The 18,160-nt window shown below is 44.7% G+C and overlaps 1 protein-coding gene across 2 annotated transcripts; it reads right to left on the bottom strand.

The window, feature by feature from the left end:
* Window positions 1-1,740: 1,740 nt before the first annotated feature.
* map3k15 (mitogen-activated protein kinase kinase kinase 15) lies at window positions 1,741-16,474 on the bottom strand. Of its 2 annotated transcripts, XM_034572929.1 has the most exons (30): window positions 16,171-16,474; window positions 14,182-14,321; window positions 13,789-13,812; window positions 13,251-13,328; window positions 12,373-12,566; window positions 11,959-12,127; window positions 11,772-11,878; window positions 11,269-11,439; window positions 11,072-11,184; window positions 10,833-10,992; window positions 10,585-10,735; window positions 10,388-10,495; window positions 9,998-10,047; window positions 9,817-9,912; window positions 9,554-9,641; window positions 9,333-9,466; window positions 8,987-9,114; window positions 8,554-8,684; window positions 8,045-8,150; window positions 7,052-7,209; window positions 6,790-6,973; window positions 6,446-6,623; window positions 5,647-5,821; window positions 4,895-5,080; window positions 4,156-4,261; window positions 3,697-3,937; window positions 3,076-3,188; window positions 2,894-3,000; window positions 2,736-2,812; window positions 2,498-2,591 (listed from the first exon to the last, which is right to left on the bottom strand). In XM_034572929.1, exons 1-30 carry the CDS (start codon window positions 16,472-16,474, stop codon window positions 2,498-2,500), a joined length of 4,071 nt encoding a protein of 1,356 aa, XP_034428820.1. The 2 variants fall into 2 exon arrangements, with proteins under 2 accessions (XP_034428821.1, XP_034428820.1); XM_034572930.1 differs by lacking the exon at window positions 13,251-13,328 and having other exon boundaries at window positions 1,741-2,591.
* Between the last annotated feature and the right edge of the window lie 1,686 nt (window positions 16,475-18,160).

Genomic DNA, 18,160 nt, shown 5'->3' with positions numbered 1-18,160 from the left:
TATGTTAAAAAGAAATGTCAAATGGAGAAGCATTGCCCATCTTCAGCCCAGACAGCAACTTTATTGGAACGTGTTCAGACATTCATGGTCTCCAGAGGATAAATTCTAGTTCCGGTGATCCTTTAACTCACGAGTACCTTGTATGTACTGATAATAAGCGGCTGTTTGCCTTCAATGTGGTAAATATGTGTCTTAACATGCTAGTATTGACAATATATGAATTTAGATAAGCAAGCTTATGAATCTGTATTATGAACTTTGCGATGCTCAGAGAATCAATACAATAAGGTTTATTGTATTGAAGTTGTGTTATTGCAACACTGCCGTGTGCTACGTACAGGCTCACTTCAGGAATATGACTCAACAGGTAGTTTTCTTTGACCTGAGGTGAAAAAAAAAACCTGGCAAGCAGCCAGACATGGTGATGAAATCTGCTGAGCTGAAGGGAGTAGGTAAAAGTATGTAGGCGAACGAGATTCGGAGAGAAAACAGGTTTCAGGTAGGCAACGTGCTGTTGGGACTTATAATGGGCAAAGGAGTGACTGCAGTTGTTTACTGAAGGTGTTACAGACACTGAGGTTTGTCTCAGGACAAGATGAGTCTTGAGTCTCCTCCTATTATGTGAAACTCTGTGAGGATTATGGCAGACGTCAGAAATAACGAGGACGAGGACAGAAGCATTTTAAAGGTATTCAAACACGGGAAATGGCTTCAACAAGGTTAAAGTGTTATATTTAATTACTATCCCAATCACCCCCTCCCACATAAACACCTCAGAGACAGATTCGTCCATTATTTCCAGGTTTATTGCAGCTCTAAAGCAACCGGGAAACACACAAGCACATAATTACATATAACAGTTGGAATACAAAAAAAAAAAAAAATGAATACAGGTTCACACAGAGGAGACAACGACAGATCATTCATTGAGAATATCAGGGAAATCATACACGTACATAATAAATACATTGCATACAAATGTAAAGGCAGACTGGCAGCCATGATGTGTGCACGGGTCAATCAATCATCTCAGTGTGGCGGTTTTCACTTTGCAAGAGTTAAGGCTTTAGGTGACAGGCGACGGCTGTAGGTAGTATACGCATTAGTTTGTGTGTTTTGGAAATAATTCACAATTCAAGCTGAAACTACGACAGTTTGAGTCATTTGTCTTGTTTAAACTTTGGCTGACAGACGAGGGGACAGACCCAAATGAGGATAGACACATAAATCAGTCTGGAGGTCATGGAGACACTGATAATACTGGTGGGTTGCCAGGTTTTAGGAAAATAAAATACATCATGACGCTTGATGCAACGTAAGAACAAGGAGAATGTGCAAAGAGTTGCACTTATATACTCATGGATACTAATCGTGTAAGAGAAGTGAGAGGTGGAAGCTGTGTATCTATATATTGGCAAATTATGGTTGTTTAAAATGGTTATTCCCATCCTGGCAGTCAGCTCCCCCATGGAATCCCAAAATATAGATAAAACACAAATATTTGCCTCCTCAAATCTCTTAATTTAAAATAATAATAATTTTTTGGTTGTCCTGCTCATAATGCCAGGAGACATGAAGGCTATGAGGTGTTATTTTAAGGCATCACAAGATAAAAATGTTTGGGACTCACTGGTTTAAAGACGTGTAGCTAATATATGGATGGAGGTGCCTTCATGTTACAGGAACTTTGAGATAGTTTTTCAACTGTTTTCTGTGAAGAATCGGCCACAAAACCTTTACATTAAAGTGGACGTACCATTCTCATTTACACATCGATAGTTTAAGTTTGGGTTATTACTTGAAAACAATCAGAAAACACTTTCCTCAGACTGTCCGTTGCTGCTGCTCCTCTTTTCAGCCTCTGTCTGAAACACCTGGTTTTAGCTCCTGTCTCTTTAAGGCCTCAGTCTGCTCTGATTGGCCAGCTGGCTCACTCTGATGTGATTGGTCAGCTGCTTCCATGGCACGTCGGAAATCTCGGCCTCCGCTCTCTTGGCGTTTAAAGGGGGCGTGGCAGTCGAGCAGCTGGACGTGTATTATGCAGATGTGGGGGATTGTGATGTCATAAGATAACGACGACTGACGAGGTGTTTCAGCAGCTGTGGGCTTTTTAACTTGTATATTTACAAAACCCTTTAGAGTAAAAAGTAAAACTGAAAAGCGTCACCGTTAATATTTCAAGTCTACAGCTGACGTTTCATACGTTAGAGGAAAGAATTGTCAGGTTCCTTGTTTGCTAAGATGCGAAACCACAGAAAATCCTTAAGCACAATTAAATACACTTGTTAAATACATATTTAAGTGCACATAAAGATACGTAGAGTAGTGCCGGCACTAAAGCGCTTTGGTCTGATCAGGCCGGAGATGCGCGGACGAGCAGAGACTCAGTTTGTCGTGTGTGAGCGACGCAGAGACAACAACTAAAGGAACAGTGCAGGCGGAGAGAGGAGAGAGAGCGGATGTGCGTGTTTCTGCAAATCAGAGTCCGTGTGTGTCGTCATGCATCGTCTTCCGAGCGTCTGTCGCTCGTCAGCCGCTCTCGCTCTCGGTGCCGCTGGATGGCTCGCCAGATGCGGCAGAGGACTCCGCCCCTGAGGAAGCGGAGAAGCAGGTTAGGACATGAGAGCACATCAAAAGTGAAGCCAAACCGTGTTGATCGCCCCCTGGTGGCGGGCTGCAGTGTAGGTCCATGTTGGTTCTACGGACAGGAAACGCAGATATAAGAGAGAAGCTACCGTAGACGTAGACAGCGGAGGTCATCTTTGGTAACGTCAGTGAGAATGTCCGTCAGCGTGTATTCGTCCAGCACAAACTAGGGAAGAAAACAAAGAGGAACAACTGTGAAGCATTTGGTGCCAACAAAAAAATGAAATACGCTGTTCAGATGCTGCACCTTATCGATGGTGTCGGCGTCCGCCCCCTGCTCCTTCAGCCAGTCGACGAGCTGCTTGTCCGGCTCGTGGTCGGCTGGGACGTGGAAGATGGAGGGAGGTGAAATGTCTGAAAGAGGAAAATAAAGACGATTTAGAGACGTACCCGTGAGAAAGAAGACGGTAGATCGGTCAGGGTGTTTACCTGGTGGTCTGTGTCGGACTCTGCACAGCTCCATGTCGTGAGACCTCTGCTGCAGCGTCACCTTCAGGACCTGCTGATACTCCTTCTCCTTTTGCAGCAGCTCCTCCAGCAGCCTGCAGGGGGCAGGGGTTACTCGTCATTATCGTGAAAACATCTACGCGTTTTTGTTATTGACTAAATCTGACGTTACATGTGTGTCATCATTCTGTGGTTTTTAGAGAGAACCAGCGGCTGTGTGCAGCCCTGGAGCTGTAGGTGTGGGTTTGTTCGCTTGTGTGCTGGTTAGGGCACATTCCCTTCATTACTTCCAGTACATGAGAGGAATTTCATCATCACAAGTCCAGTGCACATTACGCGGGACTGCCTGGGGCAATTTTCCGTGCGTCTGTAGGAAACTACCCGACCTAATTTAACCACAACAAAGGAAAATGACCGCCTCCGTAAAACAATTTAGATCCAAAAAAGTACAGGTTTAATTTTGCATAGTTTATGAACAAGGGCTCGAGTTATGAACAAAAACGTATGACCTTCTCCTCAAGGTCAAATAAACGTGTGAATTTCCTCGAACATTTCTGAGGCATTGAAAACCCAACGCCTCTGGGTTTCTATGCTTGCGTTCACCTGTTTGTTTCCTGTTTGAGACGTCCCAGCTGAGCTCCCAGCTGCTGAGGGGTGCGCTGGTGCTCGTGGGAGTGGGCGGAGTTTAGCGTGCTGACGGCGGTGTGGGTGGGTTCGGTCGTAGTGCCGGGGTCGTCGGCGTGCGGAGCTAAGACGGGGCCGAACTCCACTTCCTCCTCATCCACCTCGTCTTCCTTCTCTGCTCCCTCGCACTCGGACGCCGGGCCGAAGTGGGTCTGCAGCTCTGTAGGCCGAGAGTTCAAAGGTCAAAGGTTGAGGCCAAAGACCAAGAATGTGTATGCACATCCAAAACAAATACACTTTGTCAGGTGTCATCAATATTTCACAGTTAATTAAATAATATATTTAGCTCTAATGTCTTATTTCAACTTGCAAATGAAGGACAGAGATTCTAAATGTGTGCATGTGTCCAGCGGATAGTGACCAGAGCTCAGCACGCACCTGGAATCAGGATGGTGATGGCGGCCTGCACCGCTCGCCGGATGATGTTGTCCATGGCGAACATCCAGTGAGGCTTAATGTGATGATTCCTCAGGACCTTGTTCACCTGAGAGCGTCACACACAAACAGATGAGATGAGACTAACTTCAGATCTAAACCCACACACACATTAAAAAAAAACACAACTGTTTGTGTAACTCATGTTCAGAAGTTGACATTCAATATTTTCTATAACTTGGTTATTGGTTTTCAATTGTATAAACTAATTAGAAAATTCCCATTAGGCTCCAGTATGTAGAATCTCATGGCAGCAATGGAAGATAATAGTCATAATTATGTTTTAAATATTAAAGTATCTGTGTTTTAGTTAACTTTCAGTATAATGAAAAATGTATTTACTTGATGTTCACTGTAGATTATCCTTCATGCTGGGAGGAGGATGTTGAGGTAAATAAATATTAATCTCATAGAAATATTTGATTGAGATTTATAACATTTAAAAATATTCCTTAAAAAATATATTTGCTCTCTCAGCTGTTTGTATCATTGTTGTTCATTCCTGCACCGCGCTGCTGTTTTATAAAGCAACATCATCAGTTTCTCGATGCACTGGATGAGCCAGTGTGTGTGTGTGTGTGTGTGTGTGTGTGTGTGTGTGTGTGTGTGTGTGTGTGTGTGTGTGTGTGTGTGTGTGTGTGTGTGTGTGTGTGTGTGTGTGTGTGTGTGTGTGTGTGCTGACCGAGTCCTGGAAGCCAAACAGCACCAGCTGGATCTGGTTGATGGAGGTGGAGTCGAAGTCCAGGTCCAGCTTGAGCTTGGAGATGGTGGCGGCCATGACGCGCCGCTCGGGGGAATGGATGAAGTCTCGCAGGATGCAGATGATCTGCTTGATGTGATCGACGGACAGCTGGAGCTCCTCAATGCCCTACGTGCACATACACACACACACATAGAGACATATAGAGACATTAACATTCAGATATATGTGTTGATTTATGCTTCCTGAGCCCGAAAGAAACATTGTAAGGTACCCTTTAAAAAAATATTCCTTTTTGTAACTTTTATCAGAACCATAATTGTTTAATCCCTTTGTGAGGAAACTCATTGATATAATTGTTTCCTTAGCCCCTTAGAGGTCTGTCACTTTTTCCAAAAAACAACTTTGGATGAATTTTAAATGAAGCGCGGTAGTGAGCACCCTCTGCTGGACCACAAGGCAAACTACGTCAGTGTGGTGTACTTGAAAATATATATTTTATATTTATATAATTTATATTTTCAATTTACACTAACCATAACCATTGCAACCTAATCCTAGCCTAAACCCAATTCTAACCTGAACCTTGGTGCTAAGTCTTAACCCTTAAACAGGCCTTTCAAACTTTATCTGTATATGAGGACAGGCTCTTTCCCAAAATGTCTTTTCTCCATAAGGTCCTATAACTCAATACTGGTCCTCACAAACCCAGTAGACCCGTCACTGACACACACCTGGATGTGGTTCTCTTTGAGGTTGGAGATGACCTTGTCCTGGTCGTCATTGAGGACCTTGTAGAGAATGGAGCGTCTCTCGCTGTCCTTCTTCAGCAGGAACAGGCCGCCATCCCTGTCCTCGGGGGAGGGGGGGGCACTGCGGTCCTCCGACACCGACCCCTCATCTGGCACACTGACACACACACACACACACACACACACACACACAGAGAGTTATCTCACAGTGATATAAAACAAGACAATGAGGACACTGATGATTTACAACAGCGTGAGGCACCATTCTGTTTATTTGCAGATACAAGCCTCTCCTGGCTACTGTGTGTGCCAAAGGAAAGTGCAAGAGGCAGCATGAGTCAGCGCCGCAGGTCGTGCACGCGAGTTCACACACACATGTGCAGATGTGTGCATGTGTGTGTGTGTGTGTGTGTGTGTGTGTGTGTGTGCTCAGCCATCAGCTGAAGCTCATAAAATGATCAGACCTCATTATGTCAGTGTTGTAAAAGGTAGTGGAGCACAGTGAGAGCACAATAAGGCCACCTGCCAGCCAAACACACACAGACAGACACACACATATGCAAACACATGCACATTCATTCACATCCTTCCACACAAACTGTTCTGACAGCAGTAACACATCATTTAAATATTTAGCATCCTGTGGTTTTCTAATGTCCTCAGACTGAATCTGATTTGAGTTAAAGTGGAAGATCTTGTTTTGTCAGAGTTGTGAGTTCTTTGAGGATCCCGAGTCTCATGTGAACGAACGCACTGACTCGATCTGAACACACGTGCACACCTCAGGTAGTTGGAGTTGGGGGGTTTGAGCAGGTTCTCGGAGCCCGAGCTTTTCTTCTTCTGGAAGAAAACGTCGTGTTTGGAGTCACAGTCGGGGCTCACGGAGCCGTGTTCGCTGCTGCTGCTCCCTGTGGCCTCGCACTGCAACTGCACCGGCAGCGAAACATTGTGGATGTAGTCTGCAAATAACAAACACACAAAGGTAGAAAAGTCTGGACTTGTAAGTTTCGTTCAGTCTTTGGTTTACAAAATGATTGAATACAATTTTCTCTGCTGGTTGTGTTTCTGCACATTTCCTCTGTCCCGGAATCGTTTAATACCATTTCTCTGTGTGCGTTTATTCACCTGATGGCTTGAAGGCGATCTTACTCTTCTTGCCCTTCGCGTTGTGCCTGACGAACATGTCTTTGAGCAGGTCGGAGGCGATGGCTCTCTTGTTGGGGTCGGGCTCAAAGCAGCGCAGGATGAACGACTTGGCGTCCAGCGACAGAGACTCTGGGATCTCCGGGTGGATCTTGAACATACCCACCTGTAACGCAGGGTTGGCAAATCAAAACCTCGGTTCTCTTATTCCTGACAGATCATTGTAACAGAGTGAAGAACCAACCTTAAACATGGCCGCCTGTGGCTCCCCCAGCTCATGAAAGGGTGGTTTCCCGGTGGCCATCTCTATGATGGTGCATCCGAGGGACCAGATGTCCGCCGGAGCCCCGTACCCTCGAGGGCCCTTATCGATGATTTCTGGCGCCATGTACTGCAGCGTACCTGAGAAACAGACGAGGCAGCAGCAGTTAAACTCCGTCATCGACCCACATCTATGAGCGTGTGTGTGATTGGGTGCAGCTGGTTGGAATTGAAGGGGAACTGTTGGGCCTTGGCGGAGGAATGTGCTCTCACGGTGCCAGTCTCGTTTTATAATTACGTCTTATTTTGTCTGTGGCCTCTGATTCTGAGAAGGTTTGGCATCTGTGCTCTAAATACTGATGTAAACAGAGAGATAGAGATAGAGAGAGCTATAAAAAGATCAGCGTCAGAGGAGCAGCAGAGGAGAAATAAATAAGGACACACACACACACACACACACACACACACACACACACACACACACACACACACACACACACACACACACATATATATATACACACCTGCTAATGAAAGGTAAACACCATTCTGCCTCTGCTTGATTAGCTAATCTGATTACGCAGCTCGCTGGCTGCTGGAGACGAGCAGATGGCGAGTGAATGTCCACATGTTCGTAGGCGCTCGTGTGTCCGGGTGTTTCCATAGCCGCTGATAGTGGCTCATGACATTTTGAGGGTCATTCGATATTTACACTTCGTCTGAGACTTGGTGTGAGACTGCAGAATTTCTACGACTCCACTTATGAAGCCCAGACTGGATTACTGACTGATGATGTGTGACGGGAATTTACTGGGGTGGTTTTATTCTCGCTGATGCAGCTGTTTCACATCTTAGTTTGGACGAGTTCTTTAGCGTTCTTCAGAGTTCTTCAAATGTTTTTATGCGTACTTTCATTTTTTGTGTGCAGGATATTAGCAATTAATTGATGGAAGAATTAAGTAAGTAAAGAAGTTACCGGTGAACGTTTCCGTACACGGGTTGACTCCTGCCAAACGTTTGGAGGTACCAAAGTCAGAGATCTTCAAGACGCCACTGTAGGTGTTCACCAAGACGTTATCACCCTGATGGAGAGACACAGAAAAAGACAGAGAGACAAACAGACATAACTTTAATTTTTATACTGAGCCAACTTATCTCATATAATCTCCTTTTTGGTCAAGGCAGGAAAAACAAAGGTTTAACTCTGTTAACTTGGTTTCTGTTCAAGCACTTGGAACTGTTTGTCCACAGCAGACATTGTGACGCATCACAGATGGCGACGGTAAACCACACACGATATTAATAACGTTAATTGAGGCTTGTTATTTTGTTCGGTGGTTCTATTTACAGGCTCCTGCTACAACATGTGTTTGCTCAGTGGTAGATCAGCTGAATGAAACAGAATTAAATTACTTACACCTGAAATGTCAAAATGTCTGCCGGAAACTTATCAACAAACTAGACGCTTGTAAATATCCTGTGTACCTTGATGTCTCTGTGGACGATCTGGTTCTCGTGCAGGTATCTGAGCCCCTCCAGGATCTGTCTGGTGTAGAAGATTATCGTCGCCTCTTTCAGCGGACCCCATTTCGACCGCAGCAACGCCGACAGGCTTCCTGGAGAGAGGAGAGAAGGAGTGTCCAAAACCTATCATGAAACGGGAAGACGACCAAGCAGTTAGAGAGACCGCCCAGCAACCCAGAGGTCACAAGCATCGATCTCGATAATAGACACTTTGCGAAAGAATATCTGCCGTCCTGCTCAGGTTGAGATCGACAGGAGGATCAACAAATACAAAACAAGTATGAAGAAATAATTATATGTTCTCCATATGTTTCATATTCCTATTCTACCACACATAATAATTGAACATCACAGTTTCTACCCCACAGTCTCTGTTTGTCTGGTACACACACACCTCCAGGCACTTGCTCCATGAAGATCTTGATGTATCCGTTCTCAGAAACGGAGCCCAGGTACTGAACGATGTTCCTGTGCTTCAGGTACTTGTGAAGGGCGATCTCCTCGTGAAGCGGCTGCGAGTATCTGATTCACAGAAAGAGAAAGAGGTCAGAATCATCCGTCCATCAACCTGCTTCATCCAAAACCTTCTGGTTCAAACTAGAGCCCGACTGATATCAATTATCAGGAGATCAAATTGAATAATACATTTTCTACTGTCTTTCTTAAACGTAGAGATGAGTTAAATTAGATTTTTCTAAAGCTATCATGGGCCATTATGGTTCTCGACTACAAGCGCCCACCTGCTGTCTCTCTCTGGAATCTCCTTGATGGCGATCCGGACCTGGTTGCTGAGGTCTCTCCCAGCGAACACCACTCCGTAGGTTCCTCTCCCCAACACCACCCTGTCCTCCGTCTCATCGGTGTCATACTCGTACTGATAACACACACAAGTATTGTTAAATAATGTCATAATGAACTGGCTATATTTATTCCAACACAAACAAGCGCAAACCCCGCTGACCTCCAGTGTGTCTCCATCTCCTTCCCCTTCCAGCTCCACAGCATTTCCTGTCCCATCAGATATCATCTCCTTCACCATGGAGCAGAATCTGAAGCACATGTACACACACACGGACACACACAGACACACACACACATTACATTAGTTCCAATTCCCAGCTCTCAGGTCACGCTGCGATACAAACGCACATGCGTACGATACGAACACGGACACAAACACACACACACACCTACACAGACACATCTAGAGGTGTGTGTCCTCACCGACCGCACTGCTCCTCAGTGGAGAAGTAGATCTGGAAGTCGTCGGAGTTATCGTGGACGTAGAGGAAGCAGCAGCGCTCGTCGAACTTGCTGATGCTGCAGTGTAGAATTAAAAAGATCTATTAAAATCGTATAAATCTAATATTCATGATTCCTCTGAAACGGTTTGTTAATTTCATACCTGATGCCTTTTATGGACATTGCAGTGAAGTTCCACTCGTGTATACCCTTCTGTAACGAAAGGGATTTAACCTTTTAAGTTGCACAAACCACTCAAAGTCTCATTCTCAAAAATAAATCTCCATCTCCTACTGCTATGCAAATATTAAGATCCTTATTATAATTGATGTGTGAGGTGTCATCTGCCACGTCACATCCTTTATGGGCATTTATTCACTACATCTGTTTCCATTACACTTTGGTTTTTTATCAATAAATCAACTTTAACACCTCAGACAAGCCCAATTTGCAATGCGTCAAACCTTCTGCACATTTTCGATATACTCATGTACAAAATAGGTCTATATGTACAATGCATAAACTGCTGTAGTTAAGACGGTAACATTCTTACAGTTTCAGCAGGAGAAACGTGCCAGATCGAGACGTTCTTCTCTTCCGCCTCGTTGTTAATGGACACATACGAGGGCTGGTAAACCTTCGTCGGCTCCAGAATCAACACCTGAGAAAGACGGATGAACAGACGCGTTTGCATTTGTCTCTGAATACTGCATCTGGTGGAGTGTGTGTGTCGGATTGAGCGTCTCGTACTGGAAACCGCAGCCGGTTGGTGGTGCGCTGCGTCGCCTCCACGATGATGTCCATCCAGAAGTTGAGTCGCTCCCTCTGAGGAGAATGCTCCAAGTTTTGCTTCTTGAACCTCTGGATCAGCTGCAGGTTCTGCACCACCGACCGCAAATACCTGGAAGAGAAAAAAGATGAAATTAATCTGAGGATTGAGATTGATTATTCAGATTGTTGTGCCATGCCTGAAGCAATCTTTAAATAAATGTGTTTACCAGAGAGGTGGCTTCAGTTTGAAGAGCTTCTCTGCAGCCTGAGTCGCTTTGGGGATGTCGCTGGCCAACATGCTGACGGTGAAGAACTGTCCCACGTCCCAGTAGTTGTTCATTTTCTCCAGGGATCCTTTTCGTCCCAGCAAACTGTTCAACCTCACACCTAAGACATGATTTATCAGGATGGATGAAGTGGGAAAACAACAATTTGTCGAGGAGTGTCAGGTTCAGGCTCCTCTCACCTATTTTCCTCAGTTCAATCGAGCTCTCAAACTGCTGCCCGGCCACGATGAGCAGGACGGCCAGGTTGATCCCGGAGTAGAGAGTGGGCTGCAGCTCAAAGCCCTTCCTGTACCTGGAGGTGGAGGATGGCACATTGTAAACGAACTCGCCGGAGGACGTGCACAGCAAACACAGCGTTTAGCTCCTGAGCTCTTACCACTGAATGGCATTGTCTCTGTTTTTCATGTCTTTACAGTCAGAGTCCAGAAAGATGTCCTTGTATATTCGTCCACAGAGGCAGAACATGTCGGGCGCAGGATGCTCACATGACTGTAGCACCTGGAGCATCACTGTCAGAGCCTGCTCCCTGTCACCAGGACTGTTCCTCCTGCACACATACAGACGGGGAATTATTATCATATCTACTATATTTGTATAATTGTACACAGAGATTCATACAAAGGTCGATTTTTAATTGTCAGATGGGGAAGAAACCTGAGCAGAGGGAGACAAGAGAATCAATCTAAAGTTAGCTTGATAAATTCATATGAGGTCAAAAGCCGATATAACAGCTGATATAACTTGTTGTTGGATTTTATTTACATAGGAGATGATGAGCCTGAATATCAGCAATGATATTATATGTTTAAAAAAGAAGGAAAAATTAAGTTTGTTGTTGTTGTTGTTGTTGTTATTGTTGTTGTTGTTATTGTTGTTTACCTATTGAGAGCGAAGGCGTAGTGGAACTGGATCATGGGCTGAGTTGCCAGATCACAAGTGGGCAACATTTCCAGGGTTTGCACCAACTTCACCATGGCGTCATAGTCCTGGTGGTCGGATGGAAGAAATCTTTTTTTTCCCATTTTGTTCATGTGTAAATTAAAGATGTGTTGTGTTGTGTTAGTACCTGAATGTCTCGGTAGGAGAACAGCAGGTTCATGACGATGTCCTGCGTGAGGACCTCGGTGTTGTCGATCCGGAGCTTGATGCGGGAAAGTTCCTTGGCCAGTTCCTCTCCCTGATATTTCTCCCGGGCCTTCCGGATGTCGTTCAGCAGGGTGTCCTTATAGGAGGCGCTGAGGACAACAAGACGAGTGAGGACATGATGGTTTTGTCATATTGAGTATTCTATATTTGTGAAATGAAAAGGCAAATATCAGCTGATTTGTGCCATTTAAAAAAGACTTATCATAAAAACTATTTCTGGAGCCATTTTATTCACGTGGTGGTTATGTTTGCGAGATAGTGTGATGCATGCTGGGACACGCTGTCCTCGGTTCCCCTTGAAGTGAACGTCCTGTCCTGTGTGTGTGACTCTCACCAGGACGTGACGTGGATGTCCTTCAGCAGGCTGGTGAAGCGGTCGGTCAGGGGGACACACAGCGGCCCCAGCAGGTTGTCCCAGCTGGGCTGCATGTACTCGCTGGCCCTGCGCTGGGCGTCGCTCTCGCAGCACATGTACTCGTGGTTGGGCGTCACGATGTAGGGGATGAAGTAGTAGTTACCACTGGAGGCCTGGAGGGAGAAGGGAAAACATGATGTACAAATATTACAGCTGAAGTCAGGCTTAAAGGAAAGCAGGAGTAATAAGGGACAGGCTGGTGGGATGGAGAGAAAGTGGATTGGACGGTGATTAGTGAGGAGGATGAGATGTTTAGTAGCATCAGCAAACATTAACACAAGTTCAATATCCAGTCTAACACAAACTAATCCACACAAACACACTCTGCAACCCCACATCTTATTGCCTTTTCTTTTATGATCTTTTTTGCTTAATCTTTAAAGTTAATTTTGTTGAGTAGCCGTCTCTTCTTCAACATTTGTTAGGTTTTATGGCTGATTGAAAGTATTTATTACAATCACAGATCCTCTATAGTGTTATTTCACCTGTAATGGATGTTATGTGTGTGGCCCGTGTTCATTTTGTTTGTTTGTTTGTTTGCTTGTCTGCACAATTACAAGAAGTCATTAGCTACATAACTTAATAAATGACAAAATAATAATAATACATAATATATTTGACTGTGTCTTCTTTTATCAAATTAAGCGTCATGGCTTTGTTAACTGCACATTGTGAGAGGATTTCATTTGTTATTCATGCAACATCCCACAGGAGGCTCACTGGTCTCAGCCCCTCGTCCAAGTTGTTATTATTAGTCTTGAATCTCCCAGCATGCTTTGGTGCAGCATGGTACCTACTTTATTGAGCAATCCAGAGCCTCTGTACTCTGGAGGCAACTGAACCCACGGAAAACCTAATACTGGAGGGCGGGTGGTCTGTGCCACACACACACACACACACACAAAGACACACAAACACAATATACACACATTAAAAATCATTTGCTATAAGTAATAGCCACTAATAATACAATGGTACAATTCAGGAGGCTTGCATGTGTGTGTGTGTGTGTGTGTGTGTGTGTGTGTGTGTGTGTGTGTGTGTGTGTGTGTGTGTGTGTGTGTGTGTGTATTCCTGTGTGCATACATGCACGTGTGTGAGGACCAACATCACAAGTCACGAATACTATTGCCACACATAGCTTGAGACAGTCTGTGCACATAAATCAAAAGGAAGCAAACACACACACACACACACACACACACACACACACACACACACACACACACACACACACACACACACACACACACACACACACACACACACACACACACACACACACACACACACACACACACACACACACACACACACACACAGAAAATAACTTGCCGTGTTTTTCTGCGCCACCATGTCCTGCAAGGAGAAACAACAGAAAGCGTGTCAGAATGGATTTGGTGTGTGTGTCAGTGTGTGTGTGTGTGTGTGTTCTCTTGTGTTACACGGCCACATAACCAGTTTAAACAGCTGTCTTCCCCCTGGCAGCACAGACTGAGTGTGCCACACACACACACTGACCATTACACACACACACACACACACACTTGTCACACACACTAGTCTGTAAATAACTCAGTGGATGACTTTGTTCTAAGGAGGTGTGAAGGTATGGCGTGCAGGAATTTGTGTGTGCGTGTGTGTGTGTGTGTGTGTGTGTGTGTGTGTGTGTGTGTGTGTGTGTGTGTGTGTGTGTGTGTGTGTGTGTGTGTGTGAGTGTGTGTGTACCTTCAGTGACTGCGCAGTGTCGGGGTCAGTGTCGTGGTACAGGATGACATTGTTGGCCATGTCGAAACTCTCCCTGACGCCCAGGTGGTAAAACAAAGATGGCTGCCGGAACACGTCACTCATATCCACCACGGCGATGTCTGGAAGGAGGAAGATTAAGAAGAGGAGGAGTGACAACAACAACAACAACAACAACAACAACAACAACAACGTGTCTGTGAGGTCCCGGTTTGACCTTCACACGATCAAACTAAATAAGAGGAGGGGATTCTTAAAGCTGGAAATCCATCAGGACCCTTGAGCAAAACACTGAGGTCTGAACTACTGTAAAAAGGAAACGTCTGCAGAAACTCTTTATAAAGTAAATTCAGTATTTTACAACACTTGCTTGTCATTTGCTTCCTTTAAATTCCCCTGGTGAGGATTTTTCTTTTGTGTCTCTGGACAATAGTTTGAAGGCCTGTTTTTTCCTCTGCAGCATTTTGAGTGGAGGGAGAAGAAAGTTGGGTGTCATCCGTCCTGGAGCTTGTAGTTTTTCTTTCATTTTCATGAATTGCAAATTCCAATAAAAACTGTTTATAAATACCCCCAAGGATACTAGATAATATGAATCTGCTGAGGGACTCTATCTCTGCAGTCATTATAAACCACATGTATCTGCTCGGGAAGCCTTCATTTGGAGGTTATACTCATGTACACACACAACGATACTGCAACCGAGTACTGTACTCACATGTGGTGCATGAATCAAAGCTTATTAAATCGACTGAAGCAACAAGTCAATGCAAATATAGTATATTTTGATTCTGCACGTATATAAATAATCATTGTACAACTGGCAAACTCTCTGTCTGTTAATAAAACTGAGTTTTGTATCTGAACACACTCTCGTTACAGAAACTCATCATCATCTTCACATGTATAAAACTTATAACTCTTAGCAGTAAGTAGTGTTTTGTGTAAATGCCACTTTTACGGCTCTGTATAGTGGACATTACACATTTAGAATTTGAACACGTATTATTATAAAGCACTAAATAGGGAATTATTATTTAAGAAAGAATAATTTAGAGGAAAGTTTGAGATAATATGATTTGAACATCAACACTAAAGAACGCAAGTTGTCCAGGACTGTGCTTTGAGGAAGGTAAATGCTGTATGAGCGATGTGTGGTTTGATTTATGACCCACGTGTCCTTCAGTTCATCATCTGGTTCCTTCAATGCTTTAGCAAAGTCACAATATGAAAATTGCAGCGTGTGGTGCATCCACAGTAACGTCTCCTGCTAAGTTTCCACAGCGCTGAGATCTCAGGTGAGTTTTTACATCTGCCTGGACTGAAACTTTACCTCAGGCTGGAGGTTTCAAATCATTTATTCATTTGACACAAGTAGGAAATCATTCAATCCTGAAACACTTTGGAATGGCTGTTTTAAAGGAGCCTCTATAACCTGCCTGTACCTGTGGGACCTTCTCCATCCTCACACCATTTCATTTGTCCACTTCCTCTTTTCTTTTCTCTCTGTCCTCACATTCAAACTCAAACATAACATCTTATTTATCCTTAAGTGAGCAGATTTAAATCTTAGCTTTTACTTGTTTAACTAATCTTGTGTTACACATGTTGTGGGGTTTGTGTCTCCTACTGTAAATTGTCATATTTTTCTTTATGATTTATATTGTTTAGTGTCCCTGAGTGTCTAGAAAGTCATTGTGGGAAAACACTTGTTTTAGTTATATCAAATAAAGTTGTAATCTTTATGAAGTCATACTTCAGGCGTGCACGTGCATGCATTCCTCTGCATGTGGTAATTTGGTGCAAACATTGTTTCAACAGGTTTTCAGTGCGTAACTGTTGCTCCACAGGCTGTTTCAAAACTTTACACAAACAATCAGAGACTTTTCAAAGTGTTTGAGCTCAGATCACTTTGTCTTTTCACCTGCACGTGCACGGAACTAACACTCAGCAGTTTCTCCTCCACTCTCTCACCTGCATCGTAGAAACTGTCCAGCACCGACGTCTCTCCGAAGTCCAGCCTCCCGAAGGTGACGGTGGTGAGCAGCGCGCTCTCGGAGTCGCAGGCTCTCTGCAGACACTGCAGGGCTCCGGACTCGGGGCTGCTCGCCATCACCGCCTTCAGCCCGTCGTTCAGCACGTACACGGCCCGCAGGGAGCGCTGCTTGAACGGGGGACTCGGGCTGGCCACGTCGGCCCGGTCCCGCTCCGCCACGCTGGCCCCGGCGGAGTGCTCCCCCGACATGTCGGCCACCTGCGCGCTTTGCCCCGATTCCATAGCGCGAACGTGGGGAGGCTTGGGTGCGTAATCTCCTTCCTTCTCCGGTTTCCTTCCACCTCTCCCTCCGGGTTTACTCCTTAAGTCTCGCTCTTCTCCTCCGGTTTCTCCTCCTCCCGTCGCTCAGTCCGTGCACACCTGTCGTCGCTGGAGCGGAGCGCGTCTGAGTTTGTCCCCGCGCATCTCCGCCTCATTAACCCACATCATGTGCCGATTATCTCGCACCAGGAACTCCAGCTTCCCCCAGACTGGATCCGACTAGATCCCCGAGAGAGAGAGAGAGGAGTTGGAGGAGGAGGAGGAGGTGAGGACAGAGGGAGGAGGTGATGTATGTATTCTCCTTAATTTGGGACTCGATCGCCTCCAAGGCCGCGTTTGACGCTTTTCCACAGGGACAGTGTTTATTCTGCAGGACACAATCAGCCCCGGACACGGACTGAAATGTTATCACCGCGTCTCCGGATGTCTAAATATAAAACCGTGCGTACTTTACGCGCCGGACGCACCAGCCAATTTATTCTTCGTCAACGGCCAATAAAATCAGCAGAGGGATTCAAATATTTAATTATAAACACTTCAACTTTTCCTCTGCTGTATTTTGTCCGTTTTTATTCTTACAGGTCTATTTCAGCCACACACACAAAAAAAAGAGTAAGGGGCCAGTTTACGCATTTTACGCACGGTTCCTTCTTGGATTACAGCTACGCGGTCTCTGGGTGTTAATAACAAACTGACACAGGAGCCACAAACCCATCTATCACACTTTGACAGAAAGGACATGTGCTGCTGGTCCCAAAGTGGAGCTAGGAGTGACCACTGGTCCTCTCTGAATATCTGCAGTGAAGATAGGGAGTTTCCTAATGGATCCAAATTGCCATCATTTTATTCACTGTAACAACTTTTCAAGTTATTCTAACTCTCTTCTCTTAGTTGGTAGCGTGTTATCTGTCTCTTGTAATTCACCCAATTTTATAAAAGTACAATTCAACAACCACCGGAGTTCGGCTCATGTGGCCAAAGGTTCCTCTGCAATAATATTTCAGGGTTTCCATTTTGTTTTTGTCGTGTCTCAGTTACATCCCAATAATTCTGATCCATTCATTGTGCAACAGCTTAAGCGGCTGAATCAGGACTTTCACTTCTCCCTTTATTCACCAAGACCTTAGTGACATGAGAGCAAACACACACACACACACACTCCTCTTATAACTGCCATTCATGATGGAGCACCAATTGACCTTTAAAGAATAAAATAAGCACGCGTACAGTACATAATAGCATCTTTATTACACTGAAATATAAAAGTATATATATTTATCACTATCTTGGAGAAACAGGACCAAGTCAAGAAAACAACTTGTGGCCTCAGTTGTAGCAGTTTTCTCGTTGTCGTACGACAGAAAGAAAGAAAGAAAGAAAGAAAGAAAGAAAGATTTGGAGTTAAGCAGGAAGGCCACAGTGACGGGTTGCCATAGACTCTGTGCACGTACATATATGAACGGGAGGCAAACAGTCGTACACATACATGTTACCACACACACACGTTTCCATCTTCCTTTTACCTGTGAGGACTTTTCACCACATTCCTGAAACACTGATCTTAACTTTAATCTTCAGGTGGCTCCAGGTCGGAGTTGTGGGACGAGATGTGATCGGCTCAGATGTTTTTATAATAGAAAAGTGCAA

The sequence above is a fragment of the Hippoglossus hippoglossus genome, chromosome 20, assembly GCF_009819705.1.
Source record: "Hippoglossus hippoglossus isolate fHipHip1 chromosome 20, fHipHip1.pri, whole genome shotgun sequence".
In the NCBI taxonomy this organism is placed as follows: Eukaryota; Metazoa; Chordata; class Actinopteri; order Pleuronectiformes; family Pleuronectidae; genus Hippoglossus; species Hippoglossus hippoglossus.
This window is presented reverse-complemented; position numbering and strand designations above follow the sequence as displayed.

Coding starts and splice junctions, on each gene's coding strand:
- map3k15 (XM_034572929.1), bottom strand. CDS start 16,474: ATGGAATCGGGGCAAAGCGCGCAGGTGGCCGACATGTCGGGGGAGCAC. Junction 9,913..9,997: donor ATGTCCATAAAAGGCATCAG/GTATGAAATTAA, acceptor TCTACACTGCAG/CATCAGCAAGTTCGACGAGC. Junction 9,115..9,332: donor ATTCCAGAGAGAGACAGCAG/GTGGGCGCTTGT, acceptor TCTGTGAATCAG/ATACTCGCAGCCGCTTCACG.